At 43.2% G+C, this 15,946-nt stretch overlaps 5 protein-coding genes across 7 annotated transcripts; 3 read left to right on the forward strand and 2 right to left on the reverse strand.

The window, feature by feature from the left end:
- The first annotated feature begins 10 nt into the window (after window positions 1–10).
- On the forward strand, window positions 11–2,111 carry LOC135331247 (uncharacterized). Its single transcript, XM_064526337.1, has 5 exons — window positions 11–187; window positions 279–331; window positions 494–951; window positions 1,086–1,344; window positions 1,491–2,111. The coding sequence occupies exons 1-5, from the start codon at window positions 46–48 to the stop codon at window positions 1,986–1,988; spliced, it is 1,410 nt and encodes a 469-aa protein (XP_064382407.1). The 5' UTR covers window positions 11–45; the 3' UTR covers window positions 1,989–2,111.
- A 17-nt stretch (window positions 2,112–2,128) lies between these two features.
- On the reverse strand, window positions 2,129–6,203 carry LOC135331234 (glutamate-rich protein 3-like). The gene is made up of 9 exons (XM_064526322.1): window positions 6,077–6,203; window positions 5,924–6,017; window positions 5,738–5,863; window positions 5,616–5,687; window positions 5,217–5,549; window positions 4,844–5,054; window positions 4,429–4,615; window positions 4,291–4,375; window positions 2,129–4,234 (listed from the first exon to the last, which is right to left on the reverse strand). The coding sequence occupies exons 1-9, from the start codon at window positions 6,094–6,096 to the stop codon at window positions 2,129–2,131; spliced, it is 3,234 nt and encodes a 1,077-aa protein (XP_064382392.1). The 5' UTR covers window positions 6,097–6,203.
- A 7-nt stretch (window positions 6,204–6,210) lies between these two features.
- LOC135331248 (tRNA (guanine(10)-N2)-methyltransferase homolog) lies at window positions 6,211–8,977 on the forward strand. 2 transcript variants are annotated; one of them, XR_010392986.1, is made up of 13 exons: window positions 6,211–6,370; window positions 6,486–6,554; window positions 6,612–6,685; window positions 6,754–6,838; window positions 6,939–7,031; window positions 7,120–7,368; window positions 7,417–7,459; window positions 7,590–7,670; window positions 7,731–7,766; window positions 8,018–8,149; window positions 8,237–8,312; window positions 8,384–8,510; window positions 8,726–8,868. XR_010392986.1 is itself a non-coding variant. In XM_064526338.1 (13 exons), exons 1-13 carry the CDS (start codon window positions 6,287–6,289, stop codon window positions 8,919–8,921), a joined length of 1,350 nt encoding a protein of 449 aa, XP_064382408.1. In that variant the 5' UTR covers window positions 6,211–6,286; the 3' UTR covers window positions 8,922–8,977. The 2 variants fall into 2 exon arrangements, 1 of the variants encoding a protein (XP_064382408.1); XM_064526338.1 differs by having other exon boundaries at window positions 8,379–8,510; window positions 8,726–8,977.
- On the reverse strand, window positions 8,937–14,471 carry LOC135331239 (integrator complex subunit 9-like). Of its 2 annotated transcripts, XM_064526328.1 has the most exons (22): window positions 14,327–14,471; window positions 14,140–14,267; window positions 13,826–13,898; window positions 13,712–13,771; window positions 13,577–13,660; window positions 13,428–13,483; window positions 13,277–13,363; window positions 13,137–13,199; window positions 13,005–13,065; window positions 12,850–12,939; window positions 12,588–12,744; window positions 12,266–12,315; window positions 11,874–12,004; window positions 11,738–11,798; window positions 11,279–11,450; window positions 11,093–11,148; window positions 10,974–11,042; window positions 10,247–10,324; window positions 9,984–10,070; window positions 9,460–9,633; window positions 9,205–9,261; window positions 8,937–9,148 (listed from the first exon to the last, which is right to left on the reverse strand). In XM_064526328.1, exons 1-22 carry the CDS (start codon window positions 14,333–14,335, stop codon window positions 9,029–9,031), a joined length of 1,923 nt encoding a protein of 640 aa, XP_064382398.1. In that variant the 5' UTR covers window positions 14,336–14,471; the 3' UTR covers window positions 8,937–9,028. The 2 variants fall into 2 exon arrangements, with proteins under 2 accessions (XP_064382398.1, XP_064382396.1); XM_064526326.1 differs by having other exon boundaries at window positions 13,712–13,898.
- LOC135331262 (pre-rRNA-processing protein TSR2 homolog) lies at window positions 14,468–15,710 on the forward strand. The gene is made up of 3 exons (XM_064526355.1): window positions 14,468–14,687; window positions 14,898–14,983; window positions 15,183–15,710. The coding sequence occupies exons 1-3, from the start codon at window positions 14,483–14,485 to the stop codon at window positions 15,627–15,629; spliced, it is 738 nt and encodes a 245-aa protein (XP_064382425.1). The 5' UTR covers window positions 14,468–14,482; the 3' UTR covers window positions 15,630–15,710.
- Window positions 15,711–15,946: the final 236 nt, after the last annotated feature.

Consider the following 15,946-nt stretch of genomic DNA (forward strand, 5'->3'; position numbering starts at 1 on the left):
GCATAAACAAGATAAAGGAGGCGTGGTCTTAAAACCAGTGGAGATATGGCTGGAGGAGGAAAAACTGTTTGCAGGTTTTTTCGTGAAGGAAGATGTAGGTTCGGTGCAAATTGCAGGAATTACCATCCCACAGGCAATGTTGAAGCTACTGACAGAGGATGGGGTCAGTCAGGAAACAGCAGAGGAGGTCTGTGTCATTCTAGTCCTTGATGTCATTGATGTGTATACTAGTCACTTGCTTGTATTGTATTACCAGTGTATGAATTTGTTTGCTGTAGGTGGGCAATCCAATCCTCACTCCAATGACTCCAACAGAGGTTGGGGAGCAAAGGTAAGGAAGAACTGTACGTCTTTTGCTCAAAATTGTATCGTAATCGTCTGAAGTAAGAGGCCACTAAAATATGACATTTTCCATTATAATTATGTTAAGATTTTCTACACAGTGCGTTGATGGTGAACTTATTAAAAACAACTTTCTTTCTGAATTTTGCAGCAAGGTGGCAATCGATTTCAGCTCTTCAGTGAGAGGAGTGATGACGGTGGAAGAGGTGGTAGATCTCAGAGCAGAGATAACGGGCCGAGACGAAACCCATTCGATAGGCTAGGACAGAAGAGTAATGACGGCCAGGACCAGTGGAACAATACTGAGAGACGTCAAGATAACTGGAGTAGGGGAGGTCAAAGCAATCAAGGCAGACAGCAGCAAGATCGCTGGGGTGGTGGTCAAGATAGGCAGCAACAAGATCGCTGGAGGGGTGGTCAAGATAGGCAGCAACAAGATCGCTGGAGGGGTGGTCAAGACAGGCAGCAACAAGATCGCTGGAGGGGTGGTGGTCAAGGCAGACAACAACAAGATCGCTGGGGTGGTGGGGGTGGTCAGTGGAATAGTAGAGATGATAGAAGAAACTCTCAGCAAGGAAATGACCAACCCACTTCACCCAAGGATATTGCGTAAGTACTGTCATCGATAAAAATAAATGCCTGATAACCAAGAGAGAGTACAATCATATACACTGTGAATCATTCCTACATACAGAATAATTATTCTTATGTTTATTATTGTTTTGTTTAATTCTCTTCCCTAGTGAATGTATTCGAGTGGACATGGAGGAGTGGGGTGCTAGCAAGATGTGGCCCCTCTCCTGCTATGCATATGCTAAAGAGACTCCCTGTATGCCAGGCCTGGTCGATGTGTCCACTGATGAACTACGATGGGAGGCCTACCACGCAAATGCGCTAGGAAACTCAGCAAAATATTTGCAGAGCCTAATTGAACTTGGTGAAAAACAGATGAGGACGCAGAGGCAATTCAGTACTATCACAGCAGATGATATAGGCTCAATGGTGAGATCATTCTTAATACACTCAGACTATAGTCTATAGATCGTGTGCTAGGCTATTAGGCATTACCTGGTTAGGCTAGTTTGTAAGTATACATAATTGTAGTCATTAGTCACTGTTTTACTTTGCTTTCTTGTTCTCTCTTGTAGCAATCCAATTCTGGTGCTCTATTCGGTGGTGCAGACGGTGGTAGCTCCGGTGGTCTATTTGGAGCTGCTGCTAGTCCAACCACTAACCCTTCATTATTCACTGACACTGGCACTAACAAGACGCCTGTGTTTGGCCCCTCCCTCTCTGGCCCTACTGTGTCGTCTATGTTTGGGGGACAGTCACAATCCCTATTTGGTACAGCAAATACTGGAATGGTCTCTGCTGCTCAATCTGCGCCACTTGTCTCCATGTTTCAACAGATGAACTCACAAACTGTTTCCATTGCTAATTCTGTTTCTACCCCTATTATTCAGTCAGTTGGTCCAACCACACAAGCTCCTGGTGGTACAAGCACTGCCAACAGTGGTGCAAGCTCACTAGAAGATATTATAAACTCTACCAAGGCTAGGGAGCTGAATAAGACAGAACTTGAAGCCTATAGTACGGACAAATTCATATTAGGCAATTTGCCTGAACATGCTCCCCTTATTGTGTAGCCAGCCACTTAATTATAATAATAATTGCACAGTTTATTTTCTTTTACTCTACAATGTACATGTATAAGCTTCTGTAAATGCTTGAATTGACAACTTTTTAAAAAATAATTATGACAACAATAATGCATTTCAAAGAGCATTCATGTGAACACATTATCTGAGCGACTTGAAACAGATGTAAGAGAGGATGAAAGGGAAGGCCTAGGGCTGGGGGATGAGGCTAAATGGTTCTGTTCAATATTGCTTTCTGTTTCTGACTGGGAAACTGTGTCTTGCTCTGAATTATCATGTGCTTGATCTTCAGTTGCTAAAGTTGCTGTACTGCTCTCCACTGTGCCTGGGAGATGACTGGAGCTAGTATCACTTTCAGTATGATCACTTCTTGGTTCATTATCAGTATCAGCTTGATCATCTGCATGTGCATGTACTACATTGCTTACTTCATCTGGAGTTGAAATATCGTTTTGAACAATTTGCTGGGTTTCTGTGTTCGTAAGTGTTTGTTCAGCAAGATCTGTTGCTTCTTTGTCAGCATCGGCTTGATTATCTAATTGGCTTTGTGAATTGCCTTGCTCTGAAGTATTGGGTGTATTCTTTGCTTGATCTTCAGTTGCTAAAGTTGCTGTACTGCTTTCCACTGTGCCAGGGAGATAACTGGAGCTGGCATCACTTTCAGTATGATCACTTCTTGGTTCATTATCAGTATTAGCTTGAGTTTCATCAACAGGTTGTATATCATCTGCATTGTTCACTTCATCTTGAGTTGATATCTCATGTTGAACAGTTTGCTGGTTTTCTGCATTTGTAGGAGATTGTGGCGCTGCTTCTATGAGGTTAGGATTGGGTAGCTCCAGAATCTTCTGCTCTAAATTAGGAATGTCTTCATCGGGTTCACTTAAATCAATAGAGCTTGCCGTCTTGCTGGAATTATCGTTGAGTATCGAGTGGAGAGAATTGGCTGAAGAGGTTTTTTCAATAGCTTTGACAGCCTCTGTGAGAGTGAAGGAGGCAGACAGACTGGAGGAAGTGGTAACATTCTCAGGGGGAATATCGACTAGTGATAATTGGGGTGAACCTTGGTGAGATATAATAACTGGCTCTTCCATTGGTTGGTCTGGAATATGTACAGAGGAAGTAGTTTCATTTTCGAAAGAGCTCTCAATAGTTTGGCCCTCTTCTTCAGCTTGAATAGGGTCATCAGGGTCATGTAGATTCTCTTGAACAGTGGGATCCGTTGGAGTTATTTCTGTGTCAGTATGTTCATTTGTAACCTCAGTTAAAGCCTGTTCCTTGTTCTCTTCGGTGGCAGAATCATTTGCTATATTACTGTTGTCATTTTCTGGTATTGGTTGAGGATTCTCAGACGCATTTTGCTCCAGTTCTAAATTATCAGTGATAAGTAAAGTTTGTACTGTTTGTTCGATGGGAGACATGGCTGGTTCTTGGACTGGATCAGTGGATTCCATTTGTAAGTCTTGCTTGTCATCTTGTTGCTCAACATGGTCTTCTAATTCAGGCTCTTCAAACACATCGTCATCATACTCATATTCTTCATTCACAGCTGTAGTCGTATTTGGATTTGAGGCACTAACATCGACTGGGATAGATTTTGTTTCTGACAGAGAGGAACTGGATTCTTTGATATCTGGAGAGATGTTTTCTTCTGACGAACGTGATGAAACAGAGCTAGCACTAGCAGATCTGCTGTGAGATTGACTACTTGTTTTACTTTCTTCATTGACCAAAGAGTTACTACTTCCGGACGAGTGCTGTGAATCAACGACAGACTCACTCTTGACAAAATCATCTTCATACATGTCTTCTGTAGCTTGAACCTCGCTATCTTTGGTATCTGTTTCAAATTGTTCTGGTTCGGGAGAATTCTTTCTTTCTGATTCCAGAGGTTCTTGTTCCTTATCAACTTGTGTTTGTGAGTTTGGAGGAGATGCAGTGGTACTGGGGGGCACTGCTTCAACAGTATTGGCGTTCGTTGCAATTGGACTGGGGGGCACTGCTTCCACAGCATTGGTGTTTCTTTCAGTCGGACTAGGGGGCACTGCTTCTACAGTATTGGCGTTTGTTGCAATCGGACTGGGGGGCACTGCTTCCACAGCATTGGTGTTTCTTTCAGTTGGACTGGGGGGCACTGCTTCCACAGCATTGGTATTCATTGCAGTCGGACTGGGGGGCACTGCTTCCACAGCACTGGTGTTTCTCGCAAGAAGCTGATTGAGTTCTTCATCATTCTATTAGATATACCACAATGAATTAATACATGTAAGTAATCGCATTGATGTTTTACCTCTGTTGATGGTCCAGAGATGGCCTCCTCTAATGATCGGTGTAATTTGTCCTTTTTTTCTTTTCTTTCAATTTCAGCGTTACATCTGCGGAAAAGATAAAACTAAATGTGAGTAACAGTACTTGACTAGCTGCTTACTTGACACAAGGTCTCCCACCCTCCACCTTTATGAGTCTAAAGTGTGCCCTCCTGCTGCCCAGTAGCTTGCCACACTGATGTCTGTACTCACAGCAAGTACTGACACGCAAATCCATCATGCCATCAAGGTAGATCGTCAATCCAAACGGCATGCTTAGGTGACGTTTAGACTCAAATGTGAATTGTTCTGTTGAAAAAAAAGTTATAGTGATTTGATTAGCTGCATACTTAGTAGTTAGCTCTGCACTGAACGCTAGCTATTGGTAGCTGCAAGAGTATGGTATAGTTCGTTAGTCTCGTGGGCCATACTCCACAATCTGATTGTGGAGCCGCGAGACTAATAGTTGGTACGGTTACCGTAAATAAAGAGGTGCAAATTAGTGTGAGATGAGGTGGTGATATCTCAATGACATACCTCTAGGTCTCACCCTTCCTTTGTACAGTTGAACGGTGTTCCCGCCACAATGCTGCTGCAGTATCAGAACCTCAGAGAGGGCTGAGCTACAATAGGATCCCTCCAGGTGTAGGTTCTTGCCCGTGTATCGCAGACTGATGAGGACCTGGGAGCGAGCTGGCTGTGTGCGACTAGGATACAGACAATGAGTACCAATACCACCAGGTGCTGTCTGCAGGGCCAGAGTTTGAATTGTAAATAGTAATAAGTAAAAAACATCTAGCTAGGTTGTGTCACTGTGTCTTTACAACTATGTAATGAGAAGCCTGATATACATTTAGTTAATGGGTGCTAAAAAAACCCAGTATGAAGGAATAATTAAAAGACTATATACCCTTGGTCTGCCATTCTGGTGTGTTAGTTGTAGTCTCCTACTCTGATTGGGCATCGAGGTTTGAGGTCTTGGTGCTGAGGGTGGTCTCGGTGCCAGGGGCAGGGGAGAGGAACTACGAGACCACAGACTGGACTCGTAAGGATTCCGGGTCCTAGTTCTCACACGCCTATCTCTGGTAAACTCTCCCACTAGCCTCCTCATCTCAAACAGTTGGTCTGATGACAGGCCCAGTTGATCAGAATGGGACTCGAGGGTTTCAGATAGAAGAGGGGGAATGGTAGGTACCGCACTGGGGTTGAACTCTTGAACCCAAGAGGGATGAGATTTTTGGCTCTAGGAGATGATGGGGGAAATGTTTTTAATATTAATCACGAGCACGTAGTTTGTTCAGAGCTATACCTTGACACGTTGGACAGTTTCAATATTAGCAAGGTGCTCTAATTTATTCCTGAGAAGAGCTCTACGCTTTCTCTGCAGCAGGGAAAAATTGTCAAACCTGATAGATATAATTAAGCTCTTACCTCAATCTCAAGAGCATTGCGGACAATGGCGTCAGCTAGAAGGTCTTTAGTACGAGCTTTGTGCTCCTTTTGAGATGCATTTCTCCGAATGGTCCCTTCGTTGACAATTCTACCATCTTTTGTCACCTGCAAAGTTTTCGAGAGAGAAGGATGCATTTAGTAGCAAGAACAAATGTTAATACTCACCAGCCCCATTTTTCTGAGATGCTTGATAGTGTTTGGGTTGGAGAAATACTCTGCCAAATGTTCATCCTCCAGGCTATTGTAACTGGCCAAGGGTCTGTACAGCATTGCAAGCAAATTGAAATTTGTTGTCTACTATTAACATAAAAGGCTTACCCAGCATAAGACGCCTGCATCTCTCAGTACTGTCTATTCTTTATGATATCTGTGCATGTACTTGGAATTGGAAAGGCAGCCGTGAAAGGACACTATGTTGTCAATGGAGATAGATCCACCTAGCCCCTCCCCTCTTTTGCGGTAGTTTTTGCAAGCCACGTGGCAAGCTTTACAAAGTAGATACAGTCGAGTAGAGAGAGAGCTGTGGTAATGGCTGTGGCTGTTCAAACTGCTCAGATATGGCGAAACTTTCTTTGTGTGTTTGCCCAAGATCATCCGGATTTTAGACTTCAGGTAGAGAGTTAACCCATCCATATCCATAGATACAAGATCCATCACATCCTAATATACACTATACCTCAGGCTACCTACTGAGTGTGTGCATTGTCATACGTGTATCTCTACACAGGAGCTCCTGTCGTTGGCTTCAATATCAAAATGTCAAATAAAATTTGACCCAACTTCGTATTCCGTTGAGGTCAGTTTAATAATTATTTTACCCATACATTTGAACTACAACTAATAAACTACACAGAATCCATTCCTCGTTGTTCAACTCCAATCAGAGGAATGTGCACGAAAGATCTCAAGTCGAGCCATGCTTATCAAGTACGTCAATACACCTCTCGCCCACCACGCATACATGTACTTAACAATAATTATGTGCTCTCCCACAGATCCATGTTTGAGCTATGGGGCTGGGGAAGAGACTATAGTGAGCTGGAGACTTCCATTTCGCAGGAATTTCCCTCTCAGCGAATGGTGTGTGTGTGTGTGTGTGGTGTGACAGTGTGGAGTGTGGTGTGGGTGTTGTGTGTGTGTGTGTGTGGGTGTGTGATGACTGCTCCCTGTGTATGTACAGGAGCCCTACACACGGAATGACTACACCTTCAAAGTCATCGGAAGTGGCTTCTCGAAAAAATGCACTATGGAAAGACAAAAAGAAATATACAAGGTACATCAACAACAGTGTTCAAGAACTGAATAACATCCTAGTTGTGATTTACTTAAAATACTTGTTCCATCATTTTCTCCGTTTACAGAAGCTCTCGTTTCTCCCCCTAAATGGTAAAGTGGACGTTAAGAACCCCACCCACGAGTTCTATATCCTCGAGGACTATGGTGACCACCCCAACACTGCCCCAGAGGATCCCTTGAGGGTCTTCTTTGGACGTCTGATAGCTCGCGGTCAGAGACACCTCATCAAGCATTATGCAGTCAAGGACAGAGTGTTTATTGGGAACACTTCGATGGACGCACAACTCTCTCTGATCATGGCCAACCAGGCACAGGTAATATCTAACTATAGACTCAAATATTTTCTCACATCTTATATGTAGGTAAAAACTGGAAGTCTAGTGTTTGATCCATTCGCTGGAACCGGTAAATAATTTCTCATCCACAGTGTAGTAGATCCATATACACAAATGTCTACCTACTTTATATTTGTTTGTTAGACACAGATAATATAATTATAGTGTACATGGACAGTAGTTGAATGAGTCCCATGCAGGCAGTGTCCTAGTGGCGTGTGCACATCACGGTGGACACGTGATGGGGGCAGACATTGACAAGATCTTGCTGCATGGAAGAGGTGAGACACTGCAGTAGTGTAGCCTGGACCTGATCAATGTCCTCTCATCATCATCACTAGGGTATAGTTCCCGAGCCGGGGCCAGGAAATTCAGAGGTAACTTTCTGTCCCTTGTATTGATGATACTAAGAGAGCTAGTGGTGTTTCTCAAGTTGACAGAAGTTTGCTATAATTATAGAAACTTGCTCTTAGGCCTGATCTAGAAACACAGCATTTTGTAATTGTCTGCTCTATATAGCTAGAATGCACCATACATTACATGTGCAGTAGGTACATTCTAACCTCCATGTTGTATGTGTGTGTGTATTTTACTTCAGTTTTGTTTTTATTGGTTATTGCTGCTCCAGCCCGAGGGGAGAGTGTGAGAGCCAACCTGAGGCAATACGGACTGGAAGCACTCTACCTGGACATGCTCATAGCGGACGCAGCTCAGTGTGTGTGGAGGGAAGGAGAACTGTTTGACGCCATCGTAACTGACCGTGAGTCACTGAGGCTAGTTGAGGATAGCAGCCTACCTAATTCTACGGGGCAAATCCGTCTTAGAGAAACAGTATTTACCATTGCAGCTCCGTATGGTGTCAGAGAGGGGGCCCGAAAAATAGGCTCCAAGCGAGCCACTCCCAATTCCATAACTCCAGAGCGGTAGGTCGCATTCCCATGTTCTATTCCACTTGTATGTACATTCCCATGTCCCATGTTCCATTTCAGTGCAGAGGGTCACATTCCAGCTGTGCGTACCTACAACCTGTCCGACGTGTACTCTGACCTGGTCCACTTTGCTGCTCGGTTCCTTGTAATGGGAGGGAGGTTGGTCTACTGGGTGCCTGGAGTGAAAGCTGAGTGAGTGTTTCTGTAGTGCTAGTTTGGACCACCAGAACTCTAGTTACAGAGCCGACTCTAGTACTCAGGGGACCCAGCATTAAATGAAGCATTTTTGAACGACCATAACTTTAGTCCCATTATTCCAATCACACTGATTTTCTAAAAGCATACAATGAAATCGTTTATACTATCATTCGCACACAGAATTTTTATCCAGATTTTCTATACTATAGGTTTTCTCGGGAGCTCCTCCCCTCCCACCCATGCATGGAGCTGGTGTGTGTGAGTGAGCAGCCATTGCAGACACTGGTGGGCAGGTGGCTCATCACCATGGAGAAAACGGCTCAATGGACCCCGCAAGCAGACAGAGTTGACCTGAGTAGCGTTGAACTATATGAGAATTTTAGAAAAAAGTACTTTGCAAAGTAACCTCTTTGTCAGTGCTGTCCTTTTGATCAACATTATATAAATAATAATTATTTTTGCATTGTATACAGCACACAAGTCAAATGTGAATGAAAAAAAAAACCAACTAACTAAAATTGTAGTATGTGAGAGAAGATAATCTCTTTGAGCAAGTCCTTGAGTTTGTCATCCTGACAGTTATAGATGGTGGTGGTTTTGTCAGTGAGGTGAAGTGTGGCTTTACCGTTGAGCTGTATAGTTGAGTACATGAGGTGGATGTCATATAAAGGTGTGGTCACAGACTCACCATGGTTACCACTCTCTTGTCATGCTGTTCCTCCACATTGACCTCCATTATACCTCTCTGCATAGAATGCATCAAAACTCATAATTAAAGGCTCACAAGTACAGAAAAGGAGTACTTCTTAGGCTATAATAAAAGCTACAACGTATAAAGGTCAGCACTCACATAAAATACTACAACAAATACTAGGTTGAAAAATATAATTCGGCCTGGAACGAGGCTCAAAACGGATGAGTATAATAATAATTAAGTAGGTACCTCTCTGAGTGCCTTGACGATTCCCTCGAGAGAAGGCTGTCCCCACAGTGTCTTGTTGGTGGGGTGAGGATGGGGGTGGAGTGTGTGATGGTTGTTCTTGAAACTGAGCATGCCTGAGAGGGTAGTCACAGACACTCCCGGGTAGAGCTCTTGTGGTTGAATTATGCCTGCCAACTGTATCAAGAGAGTGCAGTGAAACCTGGTATACCAATAATTGTAGTGGATCTAAGTGGCCCTGCTAACAGTCAGGAGATTTGGGACTTGTGATTACAGTGCTTATAAGGTAACACAAGCCTGCTTAAATATGTAGTATTCTTCTTTGGGCAAATCAACAGTTGGGTGCAATGAAGAGGTGGCCTGCTAACACAGATTTACGACTTACTGATGGTGGCCTACGTACGCAAGTGTTGGAACATACTTATAAGACCACAATACACAAGTTTCATCAAAGAGCACTAAGCAGGTAAAGCATTGCATATAATTATGCATGTATCCAGGGACACAAGTACAGGTGTATGAACTACCTCGGGCGAGATGTGTATTCGTTCAAATTCTCCCTTGATAGGGATCTGTACGACCTTGTTCCGACTGAGATCATAAAATGGCATCTCCTAGAGAGCAAATTGACCAGTGTGACAAACAGCAACAATAGATATGCCATGGATGCATGAGGATACATGAATCTTTTTAAAGGAATAAAACAACATTTACTGTAATTACAGGGACACCCCCCTCTACAGATGTATCATCAAATATTGTATCAATAATTATAGACCACGTAGCTCACTGGTTGAATACAGAGGTTGTCCTTGTGGGAGTGTGCTGATGAAGGAAGATACGTCTCCTCGGTAACCAGACACTGTGGCTGTATTGATACAAAACAATGTCGGGAATTAACAACTTTGGAATATCTAATTATCACTCAAATCGTGGATAATTGATCAACAGCTATATACATACACTTTATTCCGTCTAGCAATAAAACAAGCCATTCAATCATTAATACCATGGATGGTCCAAGGGCGAAAAATGACAAATTGTGGCCCCAACTAAATTTTGGATTGAAACACATCATTTGAAAGGTATCTTTCTAAGCTTTCAGAAAATCATAAAATTTTTGACATCGGATCAACGGTACTAAAGATATAGCTGTTTAAAGATGCTCAACTACAACCCCCCCCCCCCCCCCTCCATAATCAAGACTCTTTCAGCTGCCATAAAACTTGAATTCTGCTGATCCAATTTCAATAATTTTCTGAAAGCTTAGAAAGAGACCTTTCAAATGATGTCATCAAAATTCATATTTGAGAGACAAAAGTATTTGCCAATTTGGTCATACCATGGATTATAGCCCATGGTCCAAGGGCGAAAAATGACAAATTGTGGCCCCAAGTAAATTTTGGATTGAAACACATCATTTGAAAGGTTTCTTTCTAAGCTTTCAGAAAATCATAAAAATTTTGACATTGGATCAACAGTACTCAAGTTAAGGCTGTTGAAAGTCGTTCACTTACAGCTAGCTCCTTCAAGAGCTTGTTAGCAACAAAGAAGTTGAGTCTTGGATCAATGGGGAAATAGAATGCCTGCATGAAGAAGAGCATCAACACTGTACACATGGAAACCAGTGCTATACCTTCATGCTGATTGGTTGGTAGGGGGCCAGTGCATGGAGATAATCAAAGTCTGGTTCTAAAAAAGAGCAGATTAAAGCATATATTTACACATTACGCTTGGAGGGTGGTTTTCAAACAGCTATATGGAACAGAAGGGGGTGTCGCCTTACATACATATACATGTATATACGTACATGATGGCTGACCTGTGAAGATGACACAGTTCTTTGGTGAGCTTCCCCAAGCCTCCATGAAGTGCACGGCATCGCCACACCGGAGAGAGGGGTGACCAGTGAACACTACACAGGGGGTCTGATACACGCTCCCCAGACCACCATGAATGTTGGGAAAATGTCTCAGTCGTCCACTTTTGATGAACTGTACGTACAAAAGGAAACATCACATGACACAAGAGAGCACGTTAGAGCACACACATGTATGGACAATGTCACAGATGTGATAAATAATTTCTGCTGCTAGTGACACAATTAAGCATCTTCGAATAGCCATAACTTTTAATTTTAAGTAACTACTCAAATTACAACGTACATGCTAGATTTACAGGTGCTTAAAGGCTCTACTATACAGTATATACATGTAGGAATAAAAGGCCTAGCTCTCTATTTACTTGGTTCAAACTCTAATTCTATACATCACATGATCACCTCCGAGTGGGGAAAGGGGCGCTCTGGTATAAACACTTTTGACTTCTTCGCATCGCACAGCCTTTAGAAAGTGAAAGTAAACAAAAACACACGATTACTACAACTGACAACTCTGTGTTGTGTCATACAAACTCACCATTCAGCGTAGATATTGGCATGCTTGAGTGAACTTTTGGCCGCGGGGGAGATAAAATAAACAGGAACCTGACTGAGTCCGGCTGTATCCAGGAAGGCATTCAAGCACTCCAACAGATCGTACACCACCCCCTGTAGCAAAACAAAGCACTCGGTAACAAGGCACAGACCTAATTATGGTGTATACCATAATTATAGCGGGTAATTTTCGTGGAGTAAAAAATTCGTTATTTTCGTAGGCAAGCTGACCTCGACAAAAATTACTTAGGAAAGTGTCATGCCTAATACATGCATAGAGTACTTTAATATTACTTTAAAGTGTTCACTAATTATAATAATTATATTCTGTTATTAATATAAGCGTAACATGTATCTTTAGACGACATAACTCACAGTTGGGTAGCATGGAATAAGCACGTTGCCCCCTCCCTTCAGAGTTACAGCTGTGTGGACACGGGTGAGTGCAGTTAGGAACGTTATGATATTGCAGTAACAGTGACTTCCATGACTAGCATTTCTTATGGAAAACACAAGAGATATTTTATAACTGGTCTGAAACCACACCTATTAGACTGAAACCACACTAGCAATACTAAAGCCAGGCACACTAGACCACCCCTCCCCCCCCAGTCTCGATGCCAGCCCCTAGAAATAACGGCCTGGAATCGAGGTTAGCCCTCCCCCACTACCACACCAAAGTAGCGGCTGGACTGACCCATTCTCCCACAGAGTTCACTAAGCATAGAGTCAGGGTTAGCTACTGGGGCGTTGGTGAGGCCACAGAGGATCATGACGTCGGAGGTGAGCGGTTTGGAGCGCTCCATTGAACAGGGGTGAGTGGTGAAGGTGGACGAGGAGGAGATGTACGATACCTGTGAGGGTGTGGAGGTGTGTGTGAAGGCGTATGCGAGGGCGTGTGAGGTGTGAAGGCTTGTGTGAGGTGTGGAGGCTTGTGTGAGTGTGAGTGTGTGTGATACCTTGATCTGGTCGTTCTCAAGTACCCAGTTACAACTGCCCAGACAGAACCCAGAGCTTATGGGTGTGGCTTCCAGGCTCCCGAATAAATCCTGTGCATATAATATTATTGTGTACAGAACTGAAGACTGTTGACATATCGACAAGCAAAGCTTACAATTTTTTGCGAATAGCTGACAGGAGTAACTTTAGCAATGGCTTTCCCAATCTCTTCATCACTGTCAGTAATAGGTAAAGAAAGAGGGACATGGAAGACGTAACAATCACTGAGTGACTCTGATACTCTCACCTGTAAAGCTCTTTCCATGAGATATAATCAGAGGCATCCTTGAGTTGACCCTCGGGCAGGGCACTATCAGCATACGCACAAACAAACAAACAATGAATGGATATAAAGATGACACACTTCCTCTCTGCCTGCATGCCTACCTCCATACTCTGTCATCCTGCCATTTTGTAGACGTATTATTTGTTGGTGAGCGGTAGAAGTAGTAGCTCAGCTCTTCCATCAGTTGCCTGTGATCCGGTCAACAAAGTGACACCTGTTGCAAAAGCGACTGATAATTAGTATAATACTTACCTGCCAAAGTGCATCGTTGGTTCAGTTGCATATATCCGACCCTTGAACCCCAACTTCTGGAAATAGAAATATACAACCAGGTTCAACTTCATTGCAATTTTAGATGTGAACTTCAAAAAGCTAGGATGAAATGTGTTCCCATAGGTTACCTCTGTCAGGAAGGGTAGTGAGAGCATTGAGAAGCAATTGGAAATGAGCAAAACATCTACTGTGGAGAAATCCACCAAACCAGTCTGCGTGTGTGTGTGTGTGTGTGGGGGGGGGGGGGGCACCAAGTTGTGTACCTGAGGCAGTCTCACTAGGGGTTGAGAGTCTATAAAGACATGGCCAACATTCTCTTTAAACTGTATAAACGAATGAGTAAGAAGGTTATAAACACAAACAACTATTATACTAACCATATCTGTGGGTACATCTTGACTCATGTCAGCGTTCCTAGATCTCCATTGAGGTAGACCACTCAGCTTGGGGCTGAGAGAAGAGAATAGTAAGTCATAGATACTGTAAACATTTTGGGTCACAATTAACAAAGATATAGAATTACAACGATCTGTTTAATAGTTGAGCCCGACAACCAGATTAAAAAGGCCAACTGCGATACAAAGGCTAGGTACACAGATCCCCAGTAAATAGTTTGTTTGTGTACAAGGCAACCCCCTAACCACCTCTGTATAACCGGGGTTGTAGTAACATTGTCTACAGTCTGTTGCACCTGTACACTAGTGGGAGTGGTAGGAAGTTGAGGAGTACGGACGTGTCGAGTGCACAGTCCAGCATAATCGTGGTGTCACCCAGTCTCACAACGTAGCAGGGCTGCCATGGCTTGTTACCCAGACTAGCCTGTGGGGTGTGTGTGTGTGTGTGTGTGCGCGCGCGCGTTACAGTAGCAAGTAACTCACAACTTCCATTCTGTTTTGTCTTCCACATGTGCAGTTAATTCAGCCGGGTTATAAACGGGTGCGGCCTGGGATCGAGGCTAAAAGATCCCCTTCCTCCTACGTTTTTGACTTGTTGCAGTTTATTAGCTAAAATTCGCTTAAAAATTAGTATCGGAAATGATCGTCATACTTACTCCCGAATATAGCCACGTGGCAGCAGTGATGAGCCAGAAGAGATATTTACATGTTGTGGAGAGGGTGTTCAAGGGATGGCCAGCCCTTGTCATGGCCGTAGACAACTGTTTTGGAGGACCAAATAGTGTGGAAAAGGCTGAATGGATGATTGAAGTCACTGGAGAGTATATACTTAACAACTGGCCGGGTGAATATAAAGTTGTCGTAGTCTGACAAACGTCTAGGTGCTGGTGGTTTAGTCGATCATGCCTGTGTAGTTGCATTTTTTAAATTGTTTCATTGGTGATTTCATGTTCAGTATATCCGTAGTTGACGCCCTTACTGGCCTTAGCTGAAAAGTACTGTACTTCGATAAACCACCCGAGGCAATGGTTTACTACTGTGATTAATTCTGCAGTGTGTGTTGATGAAGTGGAGGACTATGTGGGTGCTATTATGGACCAAGAGTTCAACACTGTACTGGAGGATGGCAGTCTGTCTCAAGTGCGTCATAACTGCATTTATTATTATAGTAGTATTAGCATGCTGGTTTGTCCTTAACAAAAGTTCCTACTTCTAGCTAATTGAGGACCTTTCATTTCTATTATACTATGCATAGGATTACTGGAGGTGCTATGACCCCCCCCCCCCCCCCCCAATTGATTGAAACTTGATTTATTACATTCCAATGTACCCATTATAGATCTCTAAACAGCTGTGTGACTTGAGACAGCTCTGTATGGACAGCTCTTCCATAGCAGTGGATGAGTACTTCTCACAGCTCCAAGCTCCCACCAGCTTAGACAAGACAGTGCAGTGCTCGACTGACCCCAGTAATTATGTGCAGTGTTCGACTGAGACTCAGGACCCCAATGATTGTGTGCAGTGTTCAACTGAGACTTACCCCAGTGATTATATGCAGTGTTTGACTGACTCCAGTAATGATGTGCAGTGTTCAACTGAGACTCAGGACCCCAATGATTATGTGCAGTGTTCAACTGAGACTTACCCCAGTGATTGTGTGCAGTCCATGCAGAGCTTGAAACTGAGTAGTGAAGCTGAAGGTAAAGCTAGCTTTGAAGGTGAAAAAGATACAATAGTGGGTGACGGATGGACTGTAGTATCCAAAGGAAAACAAAAGCAGAGATAACATTTTATTGTGTGTGCGTGTGTGCTTGCTAAATTAATTTATTCTGAAGAAAGTTTCCGAACATTTTTTTTATTGACGTCATTTAGACACTAGTTGATAAGATCTATACATGGGAAGACCGAAGTACATGGGAAGTACATGGGAAAAGTGCCTCAGAGCAGGTATACTATGGGACTTAGTATACCTGCAACTTACTTAGTATACCTAGTATTCCGTTCTCAAGTAATTGTATTGTAGTTAAGCCTCGAGGGCAAGGTTTGCGCATGCGCACTAGTATCTAAATGAGTTAGACACTGTTTTGTCGGTGTTCATGTGAT

Source organism: Halichondria panicea, chromosome 2, assembly GCF_963675165.1.
Source record: "Halichondria panicea chromosome 2, odHalPani1.1, whole genome shotgun sequence".
NCBI lineage: Eukaryota > Metazoa > Porifera > Demospongiae > Suberitida > Halichondriidae > Halichondria > Halichondria panicea.